Source organism: Equus przewalskii, chromosome 14 (genome assembly GCF_037783145.1).
Source record: "Equus przewalskii isolate Varuska chromosome 14, EquPr2, whole genome shotgun sequence".
Lineage (NCBI taxonomy): Eukaryota > Metazoa > Chordata > Mammalia > Perissodactyla > Equidae > Equus > Equus przewalskii.
Window position 1 is genome coordinate 2,165,859 of NC_091844.1, and position 27,664 is coordinate 2,193,522.

At 37.2% G+C, this 27,664-nt stretch overlaps 1 protein-coding gene across 2 annotated transcripts in view; it reads right to left on the reverse strand.

The window, feature by feature from the left end:
• The window catches only part of SLC5A7 (solute carrier family 5 member 7), a 94,688-nt gene extending 68,412 nt beyond the window's left edge, over positions 1-26,276 (reverse strand). Inside the window, exon 1 of one of the 2 annotated variants that reach the window (XM_070573310.1) lies at positions 26,128-26,276. In XM_070573310.1, coding sequence (XP_070429411.1) covers positions 26,128-26,156 — 29 coding nt within the window. In that variant the 5' untranslated portion in view covers positions 26,157-26,276. Of the gene's footprint in view, positions 1-26,110 lie in introns of both variants that reach the window. The other variant, XM_070573311.1, reaches the window with a different exon arrangement.
• Between the last annotated feature and the right edge of the window lie 1,388 nt (positions 26,277-27,664).

Below are 27,664 nucleotides of genomic sequence, written 5' to 3' on the forward strand. Positions count from 1 at the left end.
TTTGGATTCCCTTGATTCCTTTCTCTTGCCTAATTGCTCTGGCCAAAACCTCCAGTACTATGTTGAATAACAGTGGTGATAGAGGGCATCCTCATCTTGTTCCTGTTCTCAGGGGGATGGTGCTCAGTTTTTGCCCATTGAGCATGATTTTGGCTGTGGATTTGTCATATATGGACTTTATCATGAAGAGTTAGTTAATTTCCTTCTATCCACATTTTGTTCAGAGTTTTTGTCATAAATGGCTGTTGAATCTTGTCAAATGCTTTCTTTGCATCTATTGAGATGATCATGTGGTTTTTATTCTTCAATTTGTTGATGTGGTGTATCACGTTGATTGATTTGCGGATGTTGAACCATCCCTGTGTCCCTGGTATGAATCCCACTTGATCGTGATGTATGATCCTTTTGATGAATTGCTGAATTCGGGTTGCCAAAATTTTGTTGAGATTTTTGCATCTATGTTCATCAGCGATATTGGTCTGTAGTTCTTCTTTTTCATGCTGTCCTTGTCAGGCTTTGGTATCAGAGTGATGTTGGCCTTGTAGAATGTGTTAGGAAGTGTTCCATCCTCCCTAAGTTTTTGGAATAGCTTGAAAAGTCTAGGTCTTAAATTTTCTCTGAAAGTTTGGTAGAATTGCCCAGGAAAGCCAACTGGTCCTGAGGTTTAATTCTTTGAGATGCTTTTGATTGCTGTTTCAATCTCTTTCTTTGTGAGCTGTCTGTTCAGATTGTCTGCTTCTTCTTGACTTAGCTTTGGGAAGTTGTAGTAGTCTAAGAATTTATCCATTTCCTCTAGGTTATACATTTTGTTGGCATATAGTTTTTCATAGTATTCTCTTATAATCCATTGTATTTCTGTGGAGTCTTTTGTTATTTCTCCTCTTTTGTTTTTTATTTTGTTTGTTTGAGCTTTCTCTCTTTCTTTCTTTGTAAGTCTGGCTGGGTGTTTGTCAATTATATTTGTCTTCTCAAAGAACCAGCTCTTTGTTTCATTGATCCTTTCTACTGCATTTTTTGTTTCAATAGCATTTATTTCTGCTCTGATTTTTATTATTTCTCTCCTTCTGTTGACTTTGGGCTTTGTTTGTTCTTTTTCTAATTCAGTTAGGTATAATTTGAGATTACTTATTTGGGATGTTTCTTGTTTGTTAAGGTGTGCCTGTATTGTAATGAATTTCCCTCTTAATATGGCTTTTGCTGCATCCCATATAAGTTGGTATGGAATGTTATCATTTTCATTTGTCTCCAGATATTTTATCATTTCTCCTTTAATTTCTTCAATGATCCATTGCTTGTTCAATAGTATGTTGTTTAGTCTCCACATCTTTGTCCCTTTCTCAGTTTTTTTCTTGTAATTAATTTCTAATTTTATAGCACTATGATCAGAGAAGATGCTTGTTACTATTTCAATTTTTTTTAATTTATAGAGGCTTGCCTTGTTTCCCAGCATATGGTCTATCCTTGAGAATGTTCCATGGCACTTGAGAAGAAAGTGTATTCTGCTGTTTTTGGATGGAGTGTTCTATATATGTCTATTAAGTCCAAATGTTTTAGCTTTTCATTTAATTCCACTGTTTCCTTGTTGATTTTCTGTCTGGATGATCTGTCCAATGATGTGAGTGGGGTGTTGAGATCCTCTACTATTATTGTGTCATTTTTGATATCTTCTTTTAGGTTTGTTAATAGTTGCTTTATGAACTTCGGTTCTCCTGTGTTGGGTGCATAGATATTTATAAGTGCTATTTCTTCTTGATGGAGTGTCCCTTTCATCATTATATGTTGGCCCTCTTTGTCTCTCTTTAGCTGCCTTATCTTGAAATCTACTTTGTCTGATATAAGCATTGCGACACCTGCTTTCTTTTGTTTGCCATTAGCTCAGAGTATCATCTTCCACTCCTTCACTCTGAGCCTGTGTTTGTTATTGGAGCTGAGATGTGTTTCATGGAGGCAACAAATTGTTGGATCTTGTTTTTTAATCCACCTCATCACGCTCTGTCTTTTTATTAGAGAGTTCAATCTGTTTACATTGAGGGTGATTATTGATGTATGAGGGCTTAATGCTGTCATTTTGTCACTGGCTTTCTGGTTTTCATGCAATTCCTTTGTTTCTCATCCTGTGTGTTTTGGTCTACCCATTGATTTCTGCAGTTTATTATGCTGCATTTATTAATTTTTTCCATATTTATTTTTTGGGTCTCTGGTCTGCTTTTTAGTTTAGTGGCTACCCTGAAATTTGTATTCAGAATCTTGTGTATAACAGTCCATTTTCTGATGGCCTCTTATTTCCTTAGTCTAAACTGAGTCAGTCCCTTTCCTCCTCCTCTCCTAAGTTATTATTTTCACATCTTATTCCAACTTGTGTTGTGAGTTTGTGGTTAAAGTGATAAGATTGTCTTTGTTTTTGGTGTTTTCTTTCCCTTTATCCTAATGCTATCGTTGAATATTTGCTATCCTATTCTGATTCTATCTGTCTACTTACTCTGTTTTGGACCCCTTGAGCTTTTCTGTTAGGGGGGAATCTCGTGGCTATGAAGTCCCTTAGCTTTTGTTTGTCTGGAAAAGTTTTAATTTCTCTTTCCTATCTGAAGGATATTTTTCCTGGATAGAGTATTCTTGGCTGAAGATTTTTATCTTTTAAAGTTTTGAATATGTCATTCCACTGTCTCCTAGCTTGTAAGGTTTCTGCAGAGAAATCTGCTGAAAGTCTGATAGGGGTTCCTTGGTAGGTTATTTTCTTCTGCCTTGCTGCCCTGAGTATTCTTTCTTTTTCATTCGTTTTTACCAGTTTTACTACTATATGCCTTTCAGTAGGTCTTTTTACATTGACAAATCTAGGAGATCTGAAATATTCCTCCACACACATTTCTCTCTCATTCCCTAGATTTAGAAAGTTCTCTGCTATTATTCCTTTGAGCACATTTTCTGCTCCATTCTCCTTCTCTTCACCTACTGGGATACCTATAATTCTCATGTTGCATTTCCTCATTGAGTCAGATATTTCTTGGAGCATGTCTGGAGCATTTCAACATGTCTATCTTTGATTATGCTGATTCGCTCCTCTATGGTGTCCACACGAGCATTCAGGGAATCTGTATTTTGCTTTCTCTCTTCCATGGTGTCTTTCATCTCTAGTATTTCTGAATGATTCTTCTTTATAGCTTCAATCTCTTTTGTGAAGTAGCTCCTGAACTCATTGAATTGTTTCTCGATATTCTCTTTTACCTCACTGAGTTTTTTGATGATAGCTATTCTGAACTCACTGTCATTTAGTTTACTTATTTCTGAGTCCTCAGGGCATAATCCTGGGCACTTATTGTTTTCCCTTTTGTTTGGAGCTTGGATGAACTGCTTGATTCTGGAAGTACGGATTTTGCTCATAGTGATATTATTCAGTTGAAGTTATAGCCTATAATCACTAGGTGGGGGTCTAGAGCTGCGTATTCTGAGTCCTCGGCCTTCAGCCAAGATGGCATGGCACAGTGCAGGTGGTGGTGAGGGGGGCATTTTCTTTTGGGCACAGACATTTATTTCCCTATCAGCTCTCCCTATCTGGTCTCCTGTGGTCTTGGCTTGATGAGGTCACCCCATGTGAAAGCTTTCACCCCATTAGAGGGCTTCCCTATAGGCTGCAAGGGCGCTAGGGAGTCAGGGTGATCCCACAGATGTGTGACCCCTCCCCTTCTCCTTCCCTCACCCAGCCTCCCTCAGCAGTAATATCAGTCTTTGGGGGCGGGGGGGGGGAGTGAAGTTCTCTCTTACCACATTTCAGCTCTTCCGAGGGGGGAATCCAGCCTCTCTGCCCTCCATCATTTGGCTGCTGTGACTCTCCAAGGATTCCTGTACTATTAGGATATTTTCTGTTGGAATATGGTTGCTCCTTTTTGTTGTGTGTTGGAGGGGAGAAAGTCTTGGGCAAGTTCACTCTGCCATGATGCTGACATCACTCCCAATAAAATATTTTTTGAATTAATATCTCTATCAAAAGTGGGAAAATAAAAGACAGAGGTCAATTTTTTTCACTATTCCAATCTCAGTTATAGTATTTGCCTGAAGTTCACACATATTTAAGTTTGTAACCAAATAATATAGGGACATTATTTTGAAATAAATAGGCACTTGTGAATGTATGCGTGTTGGAGGTCTCATTAAAGTCAGTGCAGTGGCCACTGAATTAATGAGACATCATGCACTCTGTTAGGAACTTAAGATACAGAAATTAATAAAACATGATATTGTTATAAAATAGGAGTGCATGGTATAGGCAACTATAGTGGAAGTCCTTAATAGTTGTTTCCTAATTCATTTTACATTCTTTAAATTGTGCTTCCTTTTATTGTGTGTTGCATCATAATCCCCTAAGCTAGAGTTGAATTCCCAGTGTCATCAATAGTTAGTAAAAATATACACTAATATTTAGATGGTGGTCAAAATAAAAACTCACATATTCAAAGATACTCTCCCTTTAAGTCTGCAAACAAACTTTCCAAATCTCATTGGTAGTACAGAGTGAAAAACAATACTTGATAACTGATTTGTTGAGAAGGGTAAGATTATTTCTATTGAGGAAAAAGTAATCACTGGCAACAATTACAGAGTAATGCCTAGAGAAAAGGAAAAATTCCATCGGGGAAAAATAGATCAATTCATCTGTCATATCTTGAACATCAGTCAAATCCATGAATGGATTTATAATACTGTTTGGGAGAGAAAGTTATAAAATTGTAAACACCTGTAACTTCAGGCAGGCTTTACCATCACTAACTTCCAACAGTTTCATTATACACACTGGGGAGTCACAATATCACAGATTTCTATTTCTTGATCCAACTGCCTGAAAGAGCCCCCAGGAGAGAAGTCAATTCTTAAGTCACAATGGCAGTAGCTTTAGCTGACTCTCTTACAATTTAAAGCCATAAGTGATTGCTATGTTGAGAGCTTGGTAATCCTCAGGGTGGCTAGAGATTGGTTGATGGACTATTAAAGATAAGACTAGAGACTCTCCATTAAGAAGAAACAATGGGGCTAAAGAAAAATTCTATGGCTTGATTTGGAGATTAGCTGTTAGGTAGAGGTGGTGGAAGATCGATAAAGAAATTCTAAGGAAAACCATCAGAAATGTGCTTTCTCTACAACACAGCTGTATTCTTGTTTCCCTTTTTCTCTTAAAACTATTCCTGTTCAAAAATGACTAATGCAAAACAGTTGTAATAATTTAGGGTCATGTGATTAAAGCAAACGTTTAATCTGAAGAGCCTTCCTGTCTCTGAAAGGAAATGAGTACTGTGATTTGATTACTTTTTACTGCTGATAGCCTTTTTCTCTTTAGAATGCAGATTGTGTTAATTTTTAAAATAAGATGACTGAAATATCATTTCTCACCATCTGAAGTTGGCAAATATTAAAAATCTTGTAAAGATTTCCTAATTTATTGTGTAAAATCTTTTTCTCAAACTGCCTCTAACCAAGTGGAAATGGTTTCTTTGTACCTCTCTTCAAGCAAATGATCTTTGTAAGTAATTTTACTTTATTCTCAGTTTCATCTATAAATTATTGTTATTTCATAGTAACATTAATTTATTATTAGATTTCTAAGTAATGAGCTAAGAGTGTCACCTGAATAAAATGTTATATTAAAGGATGAGTGATTAACCACTACTCAAAGACAATACTCCATATTAAATTTATTCTTTCATCCCTAAGTAATATTACAAAACCCATTTAAGGCTCAACGCCTTCTTGAATATTCATGTACATCATTTTGTATCATTTCTACTGGATTGGATGATGGCCTAATTGCCCAAGTTATATGAGCTAGCACACATATTGAACTCGCTGACTATTGTTCCATGTTCTATGTGCCTAGGACAGAAGAAGAGAAGGAATGGGAAGAAAAGGATCTACCATGTATCAGTTGCTTAACATTCATTAATTCTTTTAACCTTCCCAAGGCAATATGAGACAGAATCATTATTCTCATTCTGCAGATGAGGCAACCAGGGCCCTCTTTAGAGTAAACAATTTGCCTGAAATCATGCAGCTAGTACTTGAGTAGTGTAATCAGGATTCAGAAGCAATTCTCCATGAATCCAAAGTCCACGTGCTTTCTCTGTCCTTGTAGTGTCTTTGAATACACAGGATAGATTCTTTCCTCTTTCTTCCTTGTATTCTTTCTCACTCTCTGTAACAAGTTCTAAGATACAGCCCACCTGAGCAGCTACCACTCTAGCTATCTGACCACTCAGTGGACATCATATTTATGCCTTTACTCACATCACTTGCATAGAACCTCCTAGATAGCCTCACAGGGGAGTGCCACATGTGAGCTCACCTAGGATAAGCACATCATGTAGAATGCAATTATATTGAGGACTCTTAGACCAATCTTTAATGAGTAATAAATATAAGTACAGTAAAAAAAAAATAGTAAGAGTTCAATAGATGCCCATTTGTTGAAGCTTGAGAATGAGAAGAAAAGTGAGGCTTATGTCAGATTTCCTCAATTTGATATGTATTATGAGAAAAATCAGTCTTATGGCCATTTAAGTTTGGGAAATAGTGGTCCAAAGAGATCTGAATAGGTTTCTTTACAGAGGATATCTGAGAGCCCTTGATATGCTAACGTGATTGCAAGAAGGCATTTCCTAAACATATTTGACTATGAATGTTACATGTTTTTTTGAGACCATTTTAAGAAACTAGTGCTCCCCAATCGCTTTTTGGGAAACACTAGTTTATGCCAACAAAAAGGGAAACCATTAAGTTTCTGTCCATGTTTTCCTTTGATACACCATAATGAGTTACTGAAAATTACAACCTTTCCCTACTATCTCCCATTTCATTCCTATACAATTTATGACTTTGTTCTTGCTCATCATTTTTCAGAAGAAGAACCTGGTGGGCATCAACTGGAATCTTACTCAACGAATTGCCTTTTTACTACTTGCAGAAGTCTTCATTTTATTGGAAACTCACCAAATGGAGGCAATGAATCTTCTCCCCTTCATAGATCTGAGCATTGACATCTTCCGTCTAATGACTGCTGTGGTCTTATATGGATTAACTATGATCCAGGCTTCCGTGACTGGTGATAAAATATTTTTGCTGGTTGAGTAAGAATTGTAAGCGGCATGATGGCATTGAAACTTTGCAGCTGAGGAAGCCATGAAGCCTTCTCAGCATCATCTCACTATCCTCCCAAAAGACCTCTGTGACAATGGATGGAAACATTTTTCTACTAAGAGTGGAGTCTGTAGGAAAAAACTTGCTCAATGTTAGAGCCTATCAGTAATAGACTCCAGTACAAACTCTTAATCTGTACCTTTTACCAAAAAGCTACATTCACTAGATTGCAAGATTTATCTTGTTTTGACATACTGGATATTGTTTAGAAAAGAAATTTTCTTTGTTTCTGCAAATTAAAAAATGTTGTGGCAATAATTGTATCACTACCATGCTATCTTAATTTATGTATTGGAGTATTTTAGAAATGTGATGAGGCTATAATTGAGTTAGAGTCATAAAGCCACTTTTTCTCTGGAAGATTTTAGTCATATATATTTCCCCAATAAAGATCACCTCCAATCATCAGTCTCCACATAGGTATCTTGGAAATGGTTATCTTAATAATTTACTCACATTATTATCTAAAGGAAGTTTTATATCAGAAATGCAGGAGAAGAATATTTTAATGGGTGTACACTAAATTTGTGAAATATCCACTGGGAATTAGAAAGCAGAGACTATTTTCCCCTGCATTCCTGTCTTAGGAGTGGTAGGAATGTAATACAGTGTTAGTCTCAGCACTGGTTGACCACAAATAGTGAAGATACATGCAAAGCATCCAGCGACTGGAAGGACATTTCGGAACTAGCCCCAGGCTCATCTACCAGTGGAGATTATGTGTTCCTCTTTGTTCTTACTGCCAGGTCCATACTTAAACACTCAAAATATCTAAAAGACCACTGAAAAGTAGCACAAATTATCCTGTACTTTAAGAACACAATTAATTCTCAGATTCCTAGGGTGAAGGGTACAAACACTGAGAAGGGATCCTCACAACCCAACTCTCTCTCAAAGGAATTGCCCAGCTCAGATACCAGGAGGGCGCTGTGCTTCTCTTGATTAATTTTTTTTTCATGGTACAAAAGTGTTTAATAAGCAGAACATCAGTACAGAGAAACAAATAATCTTTGAAACCAGAACAACCCAGTGAAAAGTCAGCACAGAGTCTGATTTTTACCTAAAAAAAATCAAAGTTATATATTGGGAATTGAACTACTATAAGCTGGCATAGAAGAAGATTTACACAATGAAGTCGCCACTAAACCACTGCTTAGGTCCAGTCCCTGGCCTTCTTTTTTCTGCTCTGTATTCCAGAAACATTTCTTTAAAAGCCAGAAAATCCATAAACGTGAGCTGCACGTTGAGTATGTCACCAGCCACTTCATCTTGATGGTGCCGTACTGCTGTTGTGAAAGCCGCCATGTTAAATCCAGGAATCCCCTCCAGCAGCTGTTCTTCAATGTAATTTTCTACCAAAGAAATGTATTTGTTAAAAATAAGCGTGTTAGTTTATTCTCTTCCATGTCTTCAAACCCCTGGTAGTACTTGTCCATGAAATTTCTCTGTAATAACTGGAACTCGTCGTCCATGATGATATCTTCTAAATATCCTATCACAGCATCAAATTTTGCATCATAGACAGAGGAGGACAGCCAAGCTCAGTGGGGTCAGAACCTCCAAGTGAGGTCATGGTCTCAGGCTCCTTGGCTACGGCCATGTGCCAAGTGGGCTTTCACTTCTGGCTGGCCTCTCTATGTGCTGCTCCCTTGATCATTTTTAATTTCAATGCACTCAAATGTAATCTGGCACATACATGATCAAAGGGAAGTGACTATAATAATGTTGTTCTGGTTAGACTGAAGGAGCATGGTGTGGGGGAGGGAGGGCATCCATGAGTCCCACTAGCTGGTTCCCTGCCTCGGCGCCCCTCCTTCACGCATCCTCCCCACACGGTCCCAAGGGCAGAAAAAAGACAATTTGAAAAGCTTGCAGTAAGTCTTCTCTTTAAATATATGGTTGGTAGTTTTCTGGGGTCATGCTCAGATGTGTTGAAGACTCTCCTCATTCAATGGCATTGAAGGAACATGGAAAATATCTTTAGAGCCTTGTTTACAATCTTGAAACCAATAGAACCTATTTTCTTTGGTTGTAGATTTAATCTTGAAAGTTTTAAATATGAGGCACAGTGAATAAAGTACCTGAGTGTGTTAATCAAGAAAATTACATAAAAGTAACTTTATTTTTATTTTCCTCTATTCTTTAAACCTGCTTGGAGTGGGAGTTGAGTCATAGAGGAAACTTCTTTTCTCCCTGGCCCTCAGTGAAAACTTGGATAGGTTCCAGATTTTTTTTAAGTTTTAATTTTTTATTGAGGTTACATTGGTTTATAACATTATATAAATTTTGGGTGTATATCATTATATTTTGATTTCTGTGTAGCCTGTGTGTTCACCACCAAAAGTCTAGTTGCCATGCGTCACCATACACATGTGCCCTTTTATCCCTTTCATGCTCTCCCCTCCTCTTCCCCTCTGATAACCAGCAATCTAATCTCTGTGTCTATATGTTCGTCTGTTGTTATTGTTTTCCCATCTTCCACAAATCAGTGAAATCATACAGTATTTGACACTCTCTGTCTGTCTTATTTCACTTAGCATAAAGCCCTCCAGGTTCATCCATGTTGTCGCAAATGGCAAGATTTCATCTTTTCAGTGGCTGAGTAGTATTCCATTGTATATATATACCATATCATTGTTATCCATTCATCTGTTGTTGGGCACTTAGGTTGTTTCCAAGTCTTGGCTATTATTAATAATGTTGCAATGAATGTAGGGATGCATACATCTTTTTGATTTAGTGTTTTTGTGTTCTTTAGATAAACACCTAGAAGTTGAATAGCTGGATTATATGGTAGTTCTATTCTTAATTTTTTGAGGAATCTCTATATTGTTTTCCATAGTGGCTGTACCAGTTTGCATTCCCACTGGCAGTGTATGAGGGATCCCTTTTCTTGACATCCTCTCCAACATGTGCTATTTCTTGTCTTTAATAATAGCTGCTCTGATGGGCATGCAGTGATATCTCATTGTAGTTTTGATTTGCATTTCCGTAATGATTAGTGACGTTGAGCATCTTTTCTTGTGCCTGTTGGCCATCTGTATATCTTCTTTGGAAAAATGTGTATTCAGATTCTATTTTTTAATTGAGTCATTTGCTTTTGAGTTGTATGAGTTCTTCACATATTTTGGATATTAACCCCTTATCAGATATATGATTTACAAATATCTTCTCCCAAATGTTAGCTTGTATTTTTGTTTTGTTGATGGTTTCCTTTGCTGTGCAGAAGTTTTCAGTTTGATGTAGTCTCATTTGCTTATTTTTTCTTTTGTTTCCCTTGCCTGAGGAGACAAAACGATACTGCTAAGACCCATGTCCAAGAGTGTACTGCCTTGGTTTTCTTCTAGAAGTTTTATGGTTTTAGGTCTTACAATCAAGTCTTTAATCCATTTTGAGTTATTTTTTGTGTATGGTGTAAGATAATGGTCTACTTTCATTCTTTTGCACATGGCTGTCCAGTTTTCCCAAAACCATTTATTGAAGAGACTTTCCTTTCTCCACGGTATGTTCTGGGCGTCCTTGTCGAAAATTAGCTGTATGTGGATGTATGTGTGGGTTCATTTCTGGGCTCTTGATTCTGTTCCATGGATCTCTGTGTCTGTTTTTGTGCCAGTACCATGCTGTTTTGATTACTATAGCTTTGTAGTATATTCTGAAATCAGGGAGTGTGATACCTCCAGCTTTGTTCCTTTTTCTAAGGATTGCTTAGGCCACAAATTTTTAAAAATGCATTTATCGTAAATCATATATACATGCAAAAAACGTTAGAATATTTATGTATGCATTACATAGATTATTAGACCCACCAACAGAATTAAAATATAGACTATTATCAGAGGGATAATAGTGAATAAGGGAGGCGCTAGGCAAGAACATCAAAGAATCCCTCTATTCTTACCAAAGATTCTATAACTTTTCATGATTAAAGACTTCTCACTTTATTGTATGATTTTTGCTGATTTCCAGAGCACTGTGATGGTTGTTTTTGTAGGGAGAGCTTTTGGAGAGAGTTCTCACTCTCTCTGCTTTACTAGTAGTCTTGCTTCTGTACTTTTTTTTAAAAACTGCTTTATTGAGGTATAATTCGCATACCATACAACTCACCCATTTAAAGTTTACAATTCAATGGGAGCAAAATGGCAGGGTGAGCTGACCCGGGATTCTCTCCCCTCCAAAATACAACAAAAGATTGGAAGAACTGAATTTCAGAGAATAAACATAATGCCAGCTCATTAGAGACCTACAATACCAAGAAGGCGGAGATCATAAACCTTGCTTACACCCTCGGAGGCGCTGGAACGGTAGGAGAGAACATCGCTCCCTCCCCTAGAGTCTGCGATCGCTGCAGCACGGGTCAGGAAGGAGCGGGGGAGGGGCTGTGCGACCGGGGGATCATCCAGGACTCCTGCCGCTGATTCAGTGGAGACCCGCTGACGGGGGGAAAGCTTCCATCCATGGGGACCCTATAAATCAAGGGCCTTGGGAGACCAGAGAACAGAACTGATCTGAACCCAGACTGGCGCGTGTGAGTAACAGCCCCTCCCCCCCAGCAAAGCCAGTGGGCGCCGCCATCTTGCCCCGAAGGCGGAGAGCTAACATGCCGCTCTCGACCCCCATCTAGTGGCAACAGGCTGTAACTGCAACTGAATTCTACCACCATGAGAAAAAACCGCTCCTCTACCATCCAGCAATTTATAAAAGCCCCAGACCAGAAGGAAAACAATAAAAACACAGAATTAAGTCCTGAGGACTTGGAATTAGGTAAACTAAGTGATAATGAATTCAGAGCAGCTGTAATAAAAAAACTCAATGAGGTAGAGAGAAAGATAGAGAAACAAGCCGAGTTCTGGAGTTACTTCACAAAAGAGATTGAAATCATAAAGAAGAATCAAACAGAATTACTTGAGATGAAAAACACAATGGACCAGATAAAACAGAATACGGATTCCCTGAATGCCCGTGTAGACAACCTAGAGGAGCAAATCAGCATAATCGAGGACAGACAGGCTGAATGGCACCAGACAGAGGAAGAAAGAGAACTAAGAATTAAAGAAAATGAGGAAAATCTCCGAGAGATAATGGATTCAATGAGGAGTAAGAACATAAGGATCATAGGAATTCCCGAGAATATGGAAAAGGAAAATGGAGCAGAAAGTGTGCTTAACGAAATTATTGAAGAGAACTTCCCAAATCTAGGGATCAACGGAGAAATGTGTGTAGAGGAGGGTTTTAGATCTCCTAGATTTGTCAATGTAAAAAGACCCACCGCACGGCACATAATAGTAAAGTTGGCAAATAGGAATGATAAGGAGAGAATACTCAGGGAAGTAAGGAAAAAAAGAGAATAACCTATAAAGGAGCCCCTATCAGACTGTCAGCGGATTTCTCTACAGAAACCCTACAAGCTAGGAGAGAATGGAGTGGCATATTCAAAGCTTTAAAGGATAAAAGCCTTCAGCCAAGAATACTCTATCCAGCAAGAATTTCCTTCAGATATGAGGGAGAAATTAAATCTTTCCCAGACAAACAAAAGTTAAGGGAATTTGTAACTAAAAGCCCTCCATTACAAGAAATCCTCAAGAAGGCTCTTATACTTGAAAAAAGAAAAAAGGGAGAAAGGGGACATAATCCACAGACTAGGGAGACCGATGGATAGAACCAGAACAGGATAGCAAATATTCAACTATAGCATTAGGGTAAAAATAAGGAAACTACCAAAACAAGGACGATCTTTGCACTCTAACTACCAATTAATAAGACGAGTTGGAATAAAAAATGAAAATAATTATTTAGGAGGGGAAGAGCAAAAGATCTAAATCAGTATTGGTCGAGTAAGTAAGAGACCACCAGAGAATAGACTATATTGTACACTAGATTCTAAATACAAACTTCAAGGTAGACACTAAAATAAAGTACAGAACAGAGTCACAAATCATAGATAAGGAAAAATCTAAGAAACCCAGCATAAGAAATTGCAGTATTAAATGGGTAGTCTAAAGCACACAGGAAAAGAAACACAGGAAAACAAGATAATGAGTGACAGATTGACAGCATTAAGTCCACATGCATCAACAATCACTCTCAATGTGAACGGATTGAACTCTCCAATAAAAAGACACAAAGTGGCAAAATGGATTAAAGAACAAGATCCAACAATTTGTTGCCTCCAGGAAACACACCTCAGCCCCAAGGACAAACACAGACTCAGGGTGAAGGGGTGGAGGACAATACTTCAAGCAAATAGCAAGGAAAAAAAGGTAGGTGTTGCAATTCTCATATCAGACCAAGTGGATTTCAAAATAAGACAGGTAAAGTGAGACACAGAGGGACAATATATAATGATCAAAGGGACACTTCATCAAGAAGTAACACTTATAAATATCTATGCACCCCACACAGGAGCACCAAGATTCATAAAGCAACTATTAACAGACCTAAAGGAAGATGTTAAAAACAACACAATAATAGTAGGGGACCTCAATACCCCACTCACATCAATGGACAGATCATCCAGACAGAAAATCAACAAGGAAATAGTGGAGCTGAATGAAAAACTAAAACAATTGGACTTAATAGACATATATAGATCACTCCACCCTGAAGGAGCTGAATACACATTCTTCTCAAGTGCACATGGAACATTCTCTAGGATAGACCATATGTTGGGAAACAAGGCAAGCCTCTACAAAGTTAAAAAATTTGAAATAATAACAAGCATCTTCTCAGATCATAGTGCTATAAGGCTAGAAATTAATTACAAGAAAAAAGCTGAGAAAGGCAGAAAGATGTGGAGACTAAGCAACACACTACTGAACAAGCAATGGATCATTGAAGAAATTAAAGAAGAAATAAAAAAATACCTGGAAACAAATGAAAATGATAACATGCCATACCAACTCATATGGGATACAGCAAAAGCTGTATTAAGAGGAAAATTCATAACAATACAGGCACACCTTAACAAACAAGAAAAATCCCAAATAAGCAACCTTAAAGCACACCTAACTGAACTAGAGAAAAAAGAACAAATGAAGCCCAAAGTCAGCAGCAGGAGAGAAATAATAAAAATCAGAGCAGAAATAAATACTATTGAAACGAAAAAGACAGTAGAAAGGATCAATGAGACAAAGAGCTGGTTTTTTGAGAAGATAAATAAAATTGACAAACCGCTAGCCAGACTTACAAAGAAAAAAAGGGAGAAAGCTCAAATAAACAAAATCAGAAATGAGCGAGGAGAAATAACAACAGACTCTGCAGAAATACAACAGATTATAAGAGAACACTACAAAAAACTATATGCCAACAGAATGGATAACCGAGAGGAAATGGATAAATTCTTGGATTCCTACAATCTCCCAAAGCTCACTCAAGAAGAGGCAGACAATTTGAACAGACCAATCACAAGGAAAGAGATTGAAACAGCAATCAAAAACATCCGAAAGAATAAAACCCCAGGACCAGATGGCTTTCCTGGGGAATTCTACCAAACTTTCAGAGAGGATTTAATTCCCATCCTTTTCAAGCTATTCCAAAAAATTAGGGAAGATGGAACACTTCCTAACACATTCTATGAGGCCAACATCACTCTGATACCAAAACCTGACAAGGACACCACGAAAAAAGAGAACTACAGGCCAATATCGCTGATGAACATAGATGCAAAAATTCTAAACAAAATTTTGGCAACCAGAATTCAGCAATTCATCAAAACAATCATACATCAGGATCAGGTGAGATTCATACCAGGGACACAGGGATGGTTCAACATCCGCAAATCAATCAACGTGATACACCACATCAACAAACTGAGGAATAAAAACCACATGATCATCTCAATAGATGCAGAGAAGGCATTTGACAAGATGCAACAGCCATTTATGATAAAAACTCTGAACAAAATGGGCATAGAAGGAAACTACCTCAACATAATAAAGGCCATATATGACAAACCCATAGCCAACATCATACTCAATGAGCAGAAACTGAACCACATCCCCCTGAAAACAGGAATGAGACGAGGATGCCCTCTATCACCACTCTTATTTAACATAGTACTGGAGGTCCTGGCCAGAGCAATCAGGCAAGAAAAAGGAATAAAAGGAATCCAAATAGGGAGGGAAGAAGTGAAACTCTCGCTGTTTGCAGACAACATGATCTTATATATAGAAAACCCCAAAGAATCCATTGGAAAACTCTTAGAAGTAATCAACAACTACAGCAAAGTTGCAGGGTATAAAATCAATTTGCATAAATCAATAGCATTTCTATACTCCAGTAATGAACCAACAGAAAAAGAACTCAAGAATACAATGCCATTCACAATCGCAACAAAAAGAATAAAATACCTGGGGGTAAATTTAACTAAGGAAGTGAAGGACCTATATAATGAAAGTTACAAGGCCTTTCTGAGAGAATTGGATGACAACATAATGAGATGGAAAGACATTCCATGTACATGGATTGGAAGAATAAACATAGTTAAAATGTCCGTTCTACCTAAAGCAATCTACAGATTCAACGCCATCCCAATCAGAATCCCAATGACATTCTTTACAGAATTAGAACAAAGAATCCTAAAATTCATATGGGGCAACAAAAGACCCCGAATTTCTAAAGCAATCGTGAGAAAAAAGAACAAAACGGGAGGCATCACAATCCCTGACTTCAAAACATACTACAAAGCTACAGTAATCAAAACAGCATGGTACTGGTACAAAAACAGGTGCACGGATCAATGGAACAGAATTAAAAGCCCAGAAATAAAACCACACATCTATGGACAGCTTATCTTTGACAAAGGAGCTGAGGGCATACAATGGAGAAAAGAATGTCTTTTCAACAAATGGTGCTGGGAAAACTGGAAAGCCACATGTAAAAGAATGAAAATTGACCATTCTTTTTCACCATTCACCAAAATAAACTCAAAATGGATTAAAGACCTAAAGGTGAGGCCTGAAACCATATGGCTTCTGGAAGAAAACGTAGGCAGTACACTCTTTGACATCAGTATTAAAAGGATCTTTTCGGACACCATGCCTTCTCAGAGAAGGGAAACAATAGAAAGAATAAACAAATGGGACTTCATCAGATTAAAGAGCTTCTTCAAGGCAAATGAAAACAGGATTGAAACAAAAAAACAACCCACTAACTGGGAAAAAATATTTGCAAGTCATATATCTGACAAAGGCTTAATATCCTTAATATATAAAGAACTCTTGCAACTCAACCACAAAACATCAAACAACCCAATCAAAAAATGGGCTGGAGTCATGAACAGACATTTCTCCAAAGAAGATATACTGATGGCCAATAGGCACATGAAAAGATGCTCATCATCACTGATCATCAGGGAAATGCAAATCAAAACTACACTAAGATATCACCTTACATCCGTTAGAATGACAAAAAGATCTAAAACTAATAGCAACAAATGTTGGAGATGTTGCGGAGAAAAAGGAACCCTCATACACTGCTGGTGGGAATGCAAACTGGTGCAGCCACTATGGAAAACAGTATGGAGATTCCTCAAAAAACTAATAATAGAACTACCATACGATCCAGCCATCCCGCTACTGGGTATTTATCCAAAGAGCCTGAAGTCAGCAATCCCAAAAGTCCTGTGCACCCCAATGTTTATTGCAGCACTGTTTACAATAGCCAAGACGTGGAGGCAACCTAAGTGCCCATCAACAGACGAATGGATAAAGAAGATGTACATATATACAATGGAATACTACTCAGCTGCAAAACAGAACAAAATCATTCCATTTGCAATAACATGGATGGACCTTGAGAGAATTAGGTTAAGTGAAATAAGCCAGTGAGAGAAAGATAATCTGTGTATGACTCCACTCATATGAGGAATTTAAAACTATGGACCAAGAGCAGTTTAGTGGATACCAGGGGAAAGGTGGGGTGGGGGGTGGGCACAAAGGGTGAAGTGGTGCACCTACAACATGACTGACAAGCATTAATGTACAATTGAAATTTCACAAGATTGTAACCTATCAATAACTCAATAAAAAATAATAATAAAAAAAAAGAAAGGCCAAAACAAGGAAAAAAAATAAAAAAAATAAAGTTTACAATTCAATGGATTTTAGTATATTCACAGAGTTATGTAACCATCACCACAGTCAATTTTAGTTACTATCCTCCTATTCCCCTACTGCTCTCTCCTCCCCTCTGTCAGCCCTAAGCAACCACTAGTCTACTTTCTGTCTCTACAGATTTCCCTATTCTGGATTTTAATATGAATGGAATCACACAGCACGTGATCTTTCGTGACTCACCTTTCACTTAGCACAATGCTTTCAAGGTTCGTTTATGTTGTAGCATGTATCAGTACTTCATTCCTTTTTATGACTAAATAACACCCTATTGCATTTTGTTTATCCATTCCTCAGTTGATGGACATTTGGGTTATTTCCACTTTTTGTCTGTTAAGAATAGTGCTGCTATGAACATTCGTGTGTAAGTATTTGGATCTGAGATTACCATAGTCCTGTATCACAGATCCTGTTGATCCTCCCTCCCTCTCAGCTATTGGTCTCACTGGTTTCCAGTAACACAAACTCATCTCATCGCTTCAGTTTTGGGGATGATAACTGCCCCCTTTTCTTGCTAGTTCTGGGGAGTTTTACCAAGTTTTGTTGGTTTCCCTTATGCCTTATCATAAATTTATACATACTCTCTCATTAAACTTGCCTCAGTTTTCCTATTTGAGTATACAAACTTTTGTTCCATTAAAAGTTCTTGCTAATACATCTCCTTTCAAAACTTGAGGTAAAGGGAACATGTGGTAACCATTCCTTCTCATTTTGGAGGGCATTGTGGTTCAAAATACTTAAACAGCTCTTTCAAAAATACTCTTCATAAAATCTTCCTCCGTTCCAAATCTGCACCCTCTAGACTCAGTTCTTAAGGTCAGTGGGAATTATACATTCAGGTTATAATGTTTTATGCTGTAAATTCGTTAAAGGTCATTGCCACATTCAATACCTCCAATTTAACATCTCCTCACATAAAGCAATATTAACTTTATGTTTGTTCACTGCCAAGTTTTGTTGATTCAAATTGCTTAGTTACTATGTAAATTCTTATGAACCAAAGTCGGCTATTATAGATTTCCTGTTGAATTTTAAGTTAATTTCTTTTTGTGTGCTTGGGAAGAGCAGTGGGATTTACTTTTAAATTGTGCTCAACAAGAAAGGTATTATTGTGTAATTCCTAACTTCTTTAGTAACTTTATAATCCAACAATTTCATTACCCCTCAAAATTTCCTCAGACATTCTTACTTGTCTGCTCTCTTCCCTCACATGAGTTGGTAACCTGCAAAGAATAACACAGATTTTCCCTAAAGGTATTCCACTATTGGCGTAAGTTAAGCTTCTTCTGAATCATTCAGTGCTGAGAATGTTTTACTGACTCTCAAACACTTAGTACATATGCCTATTTCTGGGGGTGATTGACCATTGCTTATCCTCATTTATTTTCATAGGACACTGATCTCTTTTCATTTATTCATTCAAACAGAGCTTTGATGATTTAAATTCCTGAGATCTGTGATATTCTGCCATGCTGAAACTGGAAGAATTACTATCATCCTGATAGGATCTTATGAGCCTCAGACACCTTGTCTGAAATAATATTATTATTGTTACTGTCCAAGGGAGGTCATCTGCCTGCTGCCAGACATACCGATACTCAAGAGACAAGGTGGTAGGAGAGAAAGGATTTTTTATTACAGCTTGCTAGCAAGGGGGAAGATGGCCAACTAACGTCAGAAAGAGCCATCTCCCAGAACAAAGACTGCAGGCCAGTCACATATGGGGCTGGTCTCCAGATGGGAGATGTGGCTGATCTCTGGTGGAGGCAGACATCTGGTTTGAGTTCCTGATAGTCTTTTGTTTTACTGGATGTGCATCAGAGACCAGAGCAACACCCTATATCCTGGTCTTTCAGTTGTCATTGATGATGGCTATCAGCATAGGCTCTCTGCCTGGGGTCATAACATTCCTAAACAACTCAAAAGAACAAAGTTATCAACTTATTACAACTGGGAGGGGCCATAAAATCTTCAAATCCCTCACAGACAAACTCTTACCTAGGCAAATTAAAGCAAAGATTCAAAGGGGCTGGTGAGTCAGGGTTGTTAATCAGAAGTCATTCAAAGTTACAATGTGGTTTCTTTTCTACAATATGGCTTTCCTTATGTCAACCTTGTGTTGAGCTAGTATCATTATGGAAAACTCAAGAAATATATATTTAAATTATAATGTTTATTATGAATTTGTCTAATCTAATAGAAACATCTTTTATTGATATTTACTTCAAAAGTTATGCATTCAGTCTTATAAAATAAAATAAAGCTACCTTGAAATTTGGCTAAAAAGATTTCAATGGTGTTTTTTAAAGGATGATTTAATGCAATAGAGAAAACTAAAGCAGACAAGAATTAAACAAAAGAGGTAGGAAGCAGTACGTGTAAACAACATGTCAACAAATTAGGCTTCGAAGAGTCTGGCAGAAATAGGGTATCCTATAAAGGAAAGTGGAAGTGAACAAATGAAGGACATTCAGATCTCACGTGAACATGTGAATGATGGGAGAAATGTGAAAAATGGATCGTCAATATGAACACAATCTGTTACCTAGGCTTTGTTACCACTTTCCTTCAAAAAACAAAGTAATTCTCTTGGAGAATCTGTGTGATGCACTCAAAACTCAAACTTCATGGAGAGTAGCATTTTATGATTATTATGAAAGTATATGAGTGATATGAAGCCAGCCATATAAGTTGTATTTGTTCCTTCTAAACACTATGACAACCCTTTAGCTGACACAACATGAAGTGCGTGGCTTTCTTTAACATCTGGTAAAATAAAGCAATGCTCAAACACACAATCCACTGATCTCACCCTCTCATTCTGCCCCCTCCCACTCCCCACCACCATTCTCTGAGGATAGATTCTTATACCTTGAGTTAACCAATGAATATAAACATTTTTTAATCTTTTAATTCATATTGCCAAATTGCTTCCAGAAAAGTTTTTACTAATTTAAAGCTCCGGCAGTAATCTACAAGGGTGCTCATTTTACTACATTTATCAATGTTGACCATTATCAAGTTTGATGTGTATGTTAATTTAATAGGACAATAGTATATCTGTTTTTATTTCACTTCTTTGATTAGTATTATGGTTGATTTTTAAGTAAATTTATTGTTAATTTTCAATTCCTCTTTTATGATTGGTCTTTTCACAACGTTTATTTATCTTTTATTGGCACCTTACTGTTTTCTTTTGATTTATCTTTAATATCTCTTTGTATATGAAACATATTAGTTATTTTTTCTATCATATTTATGTCAGAATACTTTTCCCAGTATATTGCTGCATTATAATTATTTCTACTTTGGATTTCTTCCATTGTATTTATGATTAAAATGTTTTTCCCCATGAAACTGGTTAAATAAAGATTCAACTCATTTTTAGTCTAGATTAGTTTCATTTCTTTTTTGCTATTATTTTTACTATTTAATACAATAGAATGTACAAAGATGTAATTTCAGACAAACACTAGAAAATAATTTTATTTTCCAAATATCAGGCAGCTTTTGTATCAACATTTTTTGAGTAATCTGTTACTTTCCCCATGGATTTTTTCTTTTTGGTGAGGAAGATTGGCCTTGAGATAACATCCGTGCCAATTTTCCTCTACTTCATGTGTGGGATGCCACCACAGCATGGCTTGATGAGTGGTGAACAAGTTTGTACCCAGGATCCAAATCCATGAACTCTAGGCCACCAAAGCAGAGTGTGAGAGCTTAACTACTATGCCACTGGGCTGGCCCCAACTCCTTTCCCCATGGATTTTTGATGATAAACATATACCCTACATTAGCCTATAACCTAATACCTAGGGTTTGTTTCTGCCTCATTTGTACTGTTTTATTCAACTAAATGTCTCTTCATTTATTTATTATCAAGCACAGCTAAAATCTTTTTGTAATTTGCTTTTTTTCCTTAAAAATTCTTGGCTATTTTATTTATTCTTCCAGATAAATTTTGGAATCATTAAGGTTCAGTTTAAGACAAAAATTGTAAATTTGAGTAAGGTTTTGATAAACAAATTAGAGAAATATTGAAATATCTATAATTTCTACTGTTTTCATTTTCCACTGAATTTTTATGATCTTTTTCCTTATTTGCTCTTGCAGGTTCTTGCAGGGTTATTCTTAGTTTTTCTAATTTTTACTCATTGTGAATAGAATTTTATTTTATGTCCTAATTTGGTTTTATGGCATCATTGACATATAAAAAGCTTTCTCTTTACTAGTAGCATCCAAATCTAAACCAGTTGTGCTTTAACCAGATTGTAAAGTCTTCTCCAGTTTCAATGGTGTCTTAAGGGCACAACAATATTTTTAATAATATAATGGCTCCTAGAAAGAGCTCTATTCTCTTTCCAGGTATCTATTATAACAAGACTAGAACAAGTGTTGAAACTAGTGGACAGGACATTGTAGGGGAGGAAGACATTTCCCCTACCCTCTCTGGGTTCTTCTGGCTGGAAAACAAATTAAATTCACATGAGACAGAATAACAGGAGAAAATTAAACAAAGCTTTATAACATGTATATATGGGAGAGGCTCAGGCAAGCTGAACAACTCACCAAAATGGCTGAAGCCACCACCTTAAATATCCTCCTCAGCTAAAGACAAAGGAGGATGTTGGCAGTAGGGGGAGTCAGCTACAGGAGGTTATCACACAAGTACAGTAAAAAAGATTCAGATTTAAGTCCTTGCCTTAGGCATTGATTAACAGTTTCTAGAGATAAGGTCATTCCCCCTTCTTCCTGGTACAGAGAGGGAGACACCTTTACAGATGGAGATTTCCCTTAAAATGTAAATGTCTCTTAACAAAGGGTAAGTAAACTCTGCTTTTCAGAGTTGCCTTCCTGTCTGCAGTTTATTAAAAGTAACCAGCCCCAAATAACCCTCATGCCAAAGAGATATATCTTGGGGTGGCCAATTCCAGTCCCCCACAACATCCTCAATCAACTAGTTGTCTATTTGTAGCACTTACTTGATTGTAGCATGGAGGCCATTTTGTACCACAAGTTGACATTTAGTCAATTGTGGTACTCTGTCTTTGTCTTATTAATTAATTATTTCTTCCTTTTACATAGTTTCTCTTTCTGTCAAATAAACTATTTGAAAGGTCCTTTGTAGTCTCCCCAAATTTCTTGCCTACACATCATTATTCATACAACTATCCTGCTTAAGATACCTCTTTCCTTCTATTTTTTTCATATTCAATTTCTATATTTTTTTCAGAGATTAACTAAAATGCCAACTTACCCATGGATTCCTTTTTAATCCTATTCACCAAAGTAATTCTTCTCTAAGTTCTAAAACTGTTTTATCTGAATTCTTTTATTGTGTCAATTAATATGTTTTGGTTATGGGCAACAAAATCTTCTAACTTAGGCCAAAAAGAAAAGATTTAAGGTAGCTCATAGTATCAATAGAAAGGGGAAGAGTCTGACTGTTCTGGAGAGCTAGGTAATAAGAATAAAGGGAGACCTGAAGGATGCTCATGGGGAAGATTCAAGGCCAATCATTTCCATCCTTGTGTCAGTTCATTAAAAATTTAAAACATCTGGAGAGGGTGACTGATTGAACTTGCTGGAGTAAAGCACCTTGGGTAGAAAAGGGCAGAGTGTCATGATGGGTGGACCCACCAAGACTGGGAGTCCCACCAAAGCAATGGGAATGAGGCAGTTCTTCTGTGGAAAGTAGGGTATTCAGTTAACAAAAGAAAGGGAAAAGAATGCTGAATTTTAGAAAGCAGAAGACAGTCACTACACTTATTGTACTCAATTACTTTTGACTTCTTATTCTAGATATGTTGGTAAGTTTTGATGTCTGTGTTTATTAATTTTTGGATACTTATCACATCAAGCACATAACACACACTTATATTTATTTAACAAATGCAAACATACATAAATGTGACTTCTCATTAGAAGATAGGGAAAAACTAAGAGATGAAATGTCCTAAGCAAACCTTTAAGCAATATACGTAGTAAATGTTAGATGAGGTCTTCACCTTCATGTACATTCACATTACTCATTTCTTAGGGTATTTTCTTTATTTTTTTAAATATTTACTTTTATTATACTCATATTTCTTAGTTTCTAGGGTGCTTTACTTTCTGTTCTTAAAACATTTCCTTTTTTAGAATTTACTTGACGTTAAAAAGGGAGCAGAATTCTTCTCTTGTGGAGGTATTTCACTCTGCTTCTCCTGATGCCTGTGATGAATGAGAATAAATTGGGAGAAAAGATTTGTAACTTTGTGTTTAGATTATGAATTTAGTCACTGGGACCCTATGAATAAAACTTTTAGTTTATCCATTCGAAGATTTTCATTCTTCAGTGATTTAAAAACTTTTATAAGCATCTCCTGTTAGAAATTGAGGAATTCAAGTGGAAGGAAAAAGTCCCTATTACCAATGAGCTTGTGGTCTTCTGGAGAGCTCAATGTCAAGTGGTGAGGGCTTTGTTTGGGACAGGCACAAGTTACTGTGACAGCAATGGGCAGGCATAACAACTCAGACTGGGGAGGTATAGAAAGAAAAGTGTCCTGGAGGTGGAGGTCGACATCAAATCGAATCTTAAAGATCACAAAAGTTATCCAGGTACAGAAGGGGATAGAAAATTTCAGGAAGAAAGAGTTGCATGGGCAAAAGCTTGGAAGCATAGAGGGCATGGTATATGTGGGGAACTGCATATACTTCCATGTTTATTTTATTAGCTTATATAGAACTTAGTAGCCAGCCCTGGTGGTCTAGTGCTTAAGACATGGCATTCTCACTGGTGTGCTCAGGTTCATTTCCAAGTCAGGGAACCACACCACCTGTCTGTTGGTTGTCATACTGTGGTGGCTGCATGTTGCTGTGCTGCTGAAAGCTATGACACTGGTATTTCAAGAACCAGCAGGGTCACTCAAGGTGGACAAATTTCAGCTGAGCTTCCATACTAAGACAGACTAGGAAGAAAGACCTGTCCACTCACTTCCAAAATATTTTGGCCATGAAAACCTATGAATAGCAGTACAGAATTGTCTGATATAGCACTGGAAGGCAAGAAGATGGTGCAAAAAGATCGAGCAGGGCTCTGCTTTGCTGTACACAGGGTTGCTAGGAGTCAGAATCCACTCCACAGTGCTAACAGCAACAAAGGAACATAGTGTGTTTCAGGCTCTGATATAAGTATTTTATAAGTTTTAATCAATTTAAGGTAATTTAATGTATGTTTAGAATTGGGGTTGGCAAATTAACAGCCTGCAAGCCAAATCCACCTCATCATTTGTTTTTAAAAATATAGTTTTATTGGAAACAGTCATGCTCATTTATTTATGTATTATCTATGGTTGCTTTCACATTACAATGACAAGGGTGAGAAACTGCAATAGAGATCATATAACCCACAAAGTCTAAGATATTTACCATCTGGCCCTTTACATAAAAAATTTGCCAAGCCCTAATGTAGCTTGAGAGGAGAGACAAGAGACATAAGGCTAGAGAGAGAAGGCCAGATTACAGAGGTTGTCAGCTTAAGGGAGGAGATTCACTTATAATATATAATTGCTTGTGAGTATAACTGTACCCCAAAGCCCCATCATTAAGACTGCTCAGGGAGGACTGCTAGTGTTCTTGTCAGACTATGGCAGTATCTCATGGTCTACCCAGTTCCACATTAAGTGGCAAACTTCACAAAAGCTATGTGTTTGTACCTACAGCTGAGGTTTTGGTTGACTTCTGAGCTTCAGCATAACATTTTCTAGATTCAATCTAATTTTACAAAAGATAAAATGATGCTTGGACTGTAGATAAGTGTTTTCTTAGCCAAAAGACAAATCTCAAATATGTTTTTCTGCATCAATGACATTTAATATGTCATACAAATGTCCTATTCATACATAGCACCTCATACATAGGTCCTTATATACATAAGGTCACATTCGTGGGTCCTTACTAATCTGTTGACCTAGGTAAATTATTTAAACTCTTTAAGCCCCAATTTCTTCGTCTTACTTAAAAATAATGTTTTGAGGATTCAATGAGATAATAAATGTATAGCTCTTAGTACAGAGTTTGGTACACAGTGGCAGCTCAATAAATAACGTTTATTATAAAAACCACAAAGCTTTAGAGGCCTCTCTACATGTCTCTTTAAACCTGTTTTCTTGCAACCCAATATTTTTTATTGAAGAAAAGCTTATAGTTGGAAGTCAACAAACTTCACATCCTCTGAAAAACTCAATTGAGTGAACAGCTTGAAGATTGAAAACACAATAAAAGTGCAAACAGCTAATAGTTATTGGATTTTTTCCCCCAAATAAACCTGGGCACAAGGCAGAAATCATCTTTTTGAGAAGAGATCTGATTTCAGTGAAGTCTGGAAATATCATCAGAGGAAACTGACATATTGTTTTTGCTTTCAGTTGTCCAGGCTCAATAAAAGTGATGAAGAATGGGAGTCTATGCGACGATTGTGATGCAGAGAAAGACAAAAAATAATAGAATCAAGGCGTCATGAAGTATTCCCCTTAGCCACTCACCCATTTGTTATTGTCCTAACCAGGGAAGCAAATCCTGTCATACAACTGAGTTCCTGGATCCACCTGGAAAGTGGCACAATCTCCAGGTCTTTAAGCTTACTCACCTTTAGTGCCTATTAGTCAGGTCTTGTCAAATTCCAGAGATTACTCTCGGAAATAAAAGCATTAGAATTAAAGGAAGATATATTAAAATTTCCATCCTTGATAATTAACAACCTAGAATATTAAACTAACAGAGGGGAAAGATGGCTAGGAAAAGAAAGGGAAAAATGAGGCAAAGCAAGAATGTGCACTTACAAGATCCTGCTACTCACAGGTGTTGATCTGTTTTCGAAGAAGCCATTCAAATCTAGCAATCTGGAAAAGTCTTCGGAAAACTTTCTCCTTCATGCTGTCATCTTCGTCTCGAGAATCCCAAGAGATTCTTCGTTTACATGTCACACAGGCATGGAGCCCAGGAAATGGCTGAGTCACATCTTTATAACTGAAAAATGTGAACTCAAACGTTGATTCTTTGCAGCTTTACTGCAGTTGCCCACTCCCACTCCCTTAATGGTTCCTGATAAGAACTCTTTCCATGAGGTTCAAGAGCAGTCACACCCTGGTGTGGTTTCCAGGTCTCTGGGCTGAAGTTCATACAAGGGACGCTGTAGTTTATTCATGGGAAAAACTGCCTGTACCTGTTAGTTATAAACTTGAGTGGCCTGCATAAAACTTCACGGGAAGTCTTCATGGAACTTTGTAAGCTTTTTTGACAGTGTCATTTGTTCATTCAATGTTCTCTGATTATGGAGGATGATAAGGGCAATGGAGTTCCTGGATGATGGGAAAGATTTTCATTACTTTCTCTGTAAAATTTATTACTACACAAATAGGAGAATAATTCCCCTGTGAGAAATACAAAGTCTAGGGGCCGGCCCCAGTGACCTAGTGGTTAAGTTTGATGCTTTGGTGGCCCAGGTTTGATTCCTGGGCGTGGACCTACACCACTGTCAGTGGCCATGCTCTGGTGTCAGCCCACATACAAAATAGAGGAAGATTGGCAACAGATGTTAGCTCAGGGTGAATCTTCCTCAGTGAAAGAAAGAAAGCAAGAAAGCAAGCAAGAAAGAAAGAAGGAAAGAGAGAGACAGAGACAGAGAGACAGAAAGAAAGAAAGAGAAAGAAAAAGAGAAAGAAATACAAAGTCTAGAGAAGACAGTTGACTTTCAACAGAGAACAGCATCTAGCCATCCAGAAAATAGACAGACAATAGTAAGAACATATTCACATCCATCTGAATGGAGCAACTGTATAAAATCCATCTGCAAGTGTTCAAATAGACCCTAAAGCTTTAGTTCTTTCCTATATCCCACCTTACAGTTTTGCCAGGACTATGGGTTTGGCAGGTGGAATGTGTGCCAGAAACATACTCAGCAAGTTTTGAGTGAAACTGCCCTATTAGTACTGGCTTAAGATTGCAGGTATTTTTTTCCTTTGATAGAGTGATAAAATTGAACAGTTCTGGTTAATGAATTACGTTAGCCAGTATTATGAGAATGGAAGAGAGTGTAATTCTTTCCTTAGGAATAACGGACAATTACATGAATGCCTGGGAGATATCGCGAGTTTGATTTGAGACCACTGCAACAAAGTGAATATTGCAATAAAGGGAGTTATACTAAATTTTGGTTTTGCAGTGCATATAAAAGTTATGTTTATACTATACTGTAGTCTCTTAAGTATGCAATACCATTATGTCTAAAAAAACAATGTACATACGTTAATTTAAAAATGTTAACCAGCATCTGAGCCTTCAGCAATTTGCAATCTTTTTGCTGGTAGAGGATTTTATAAAAAACGCAGAATCTG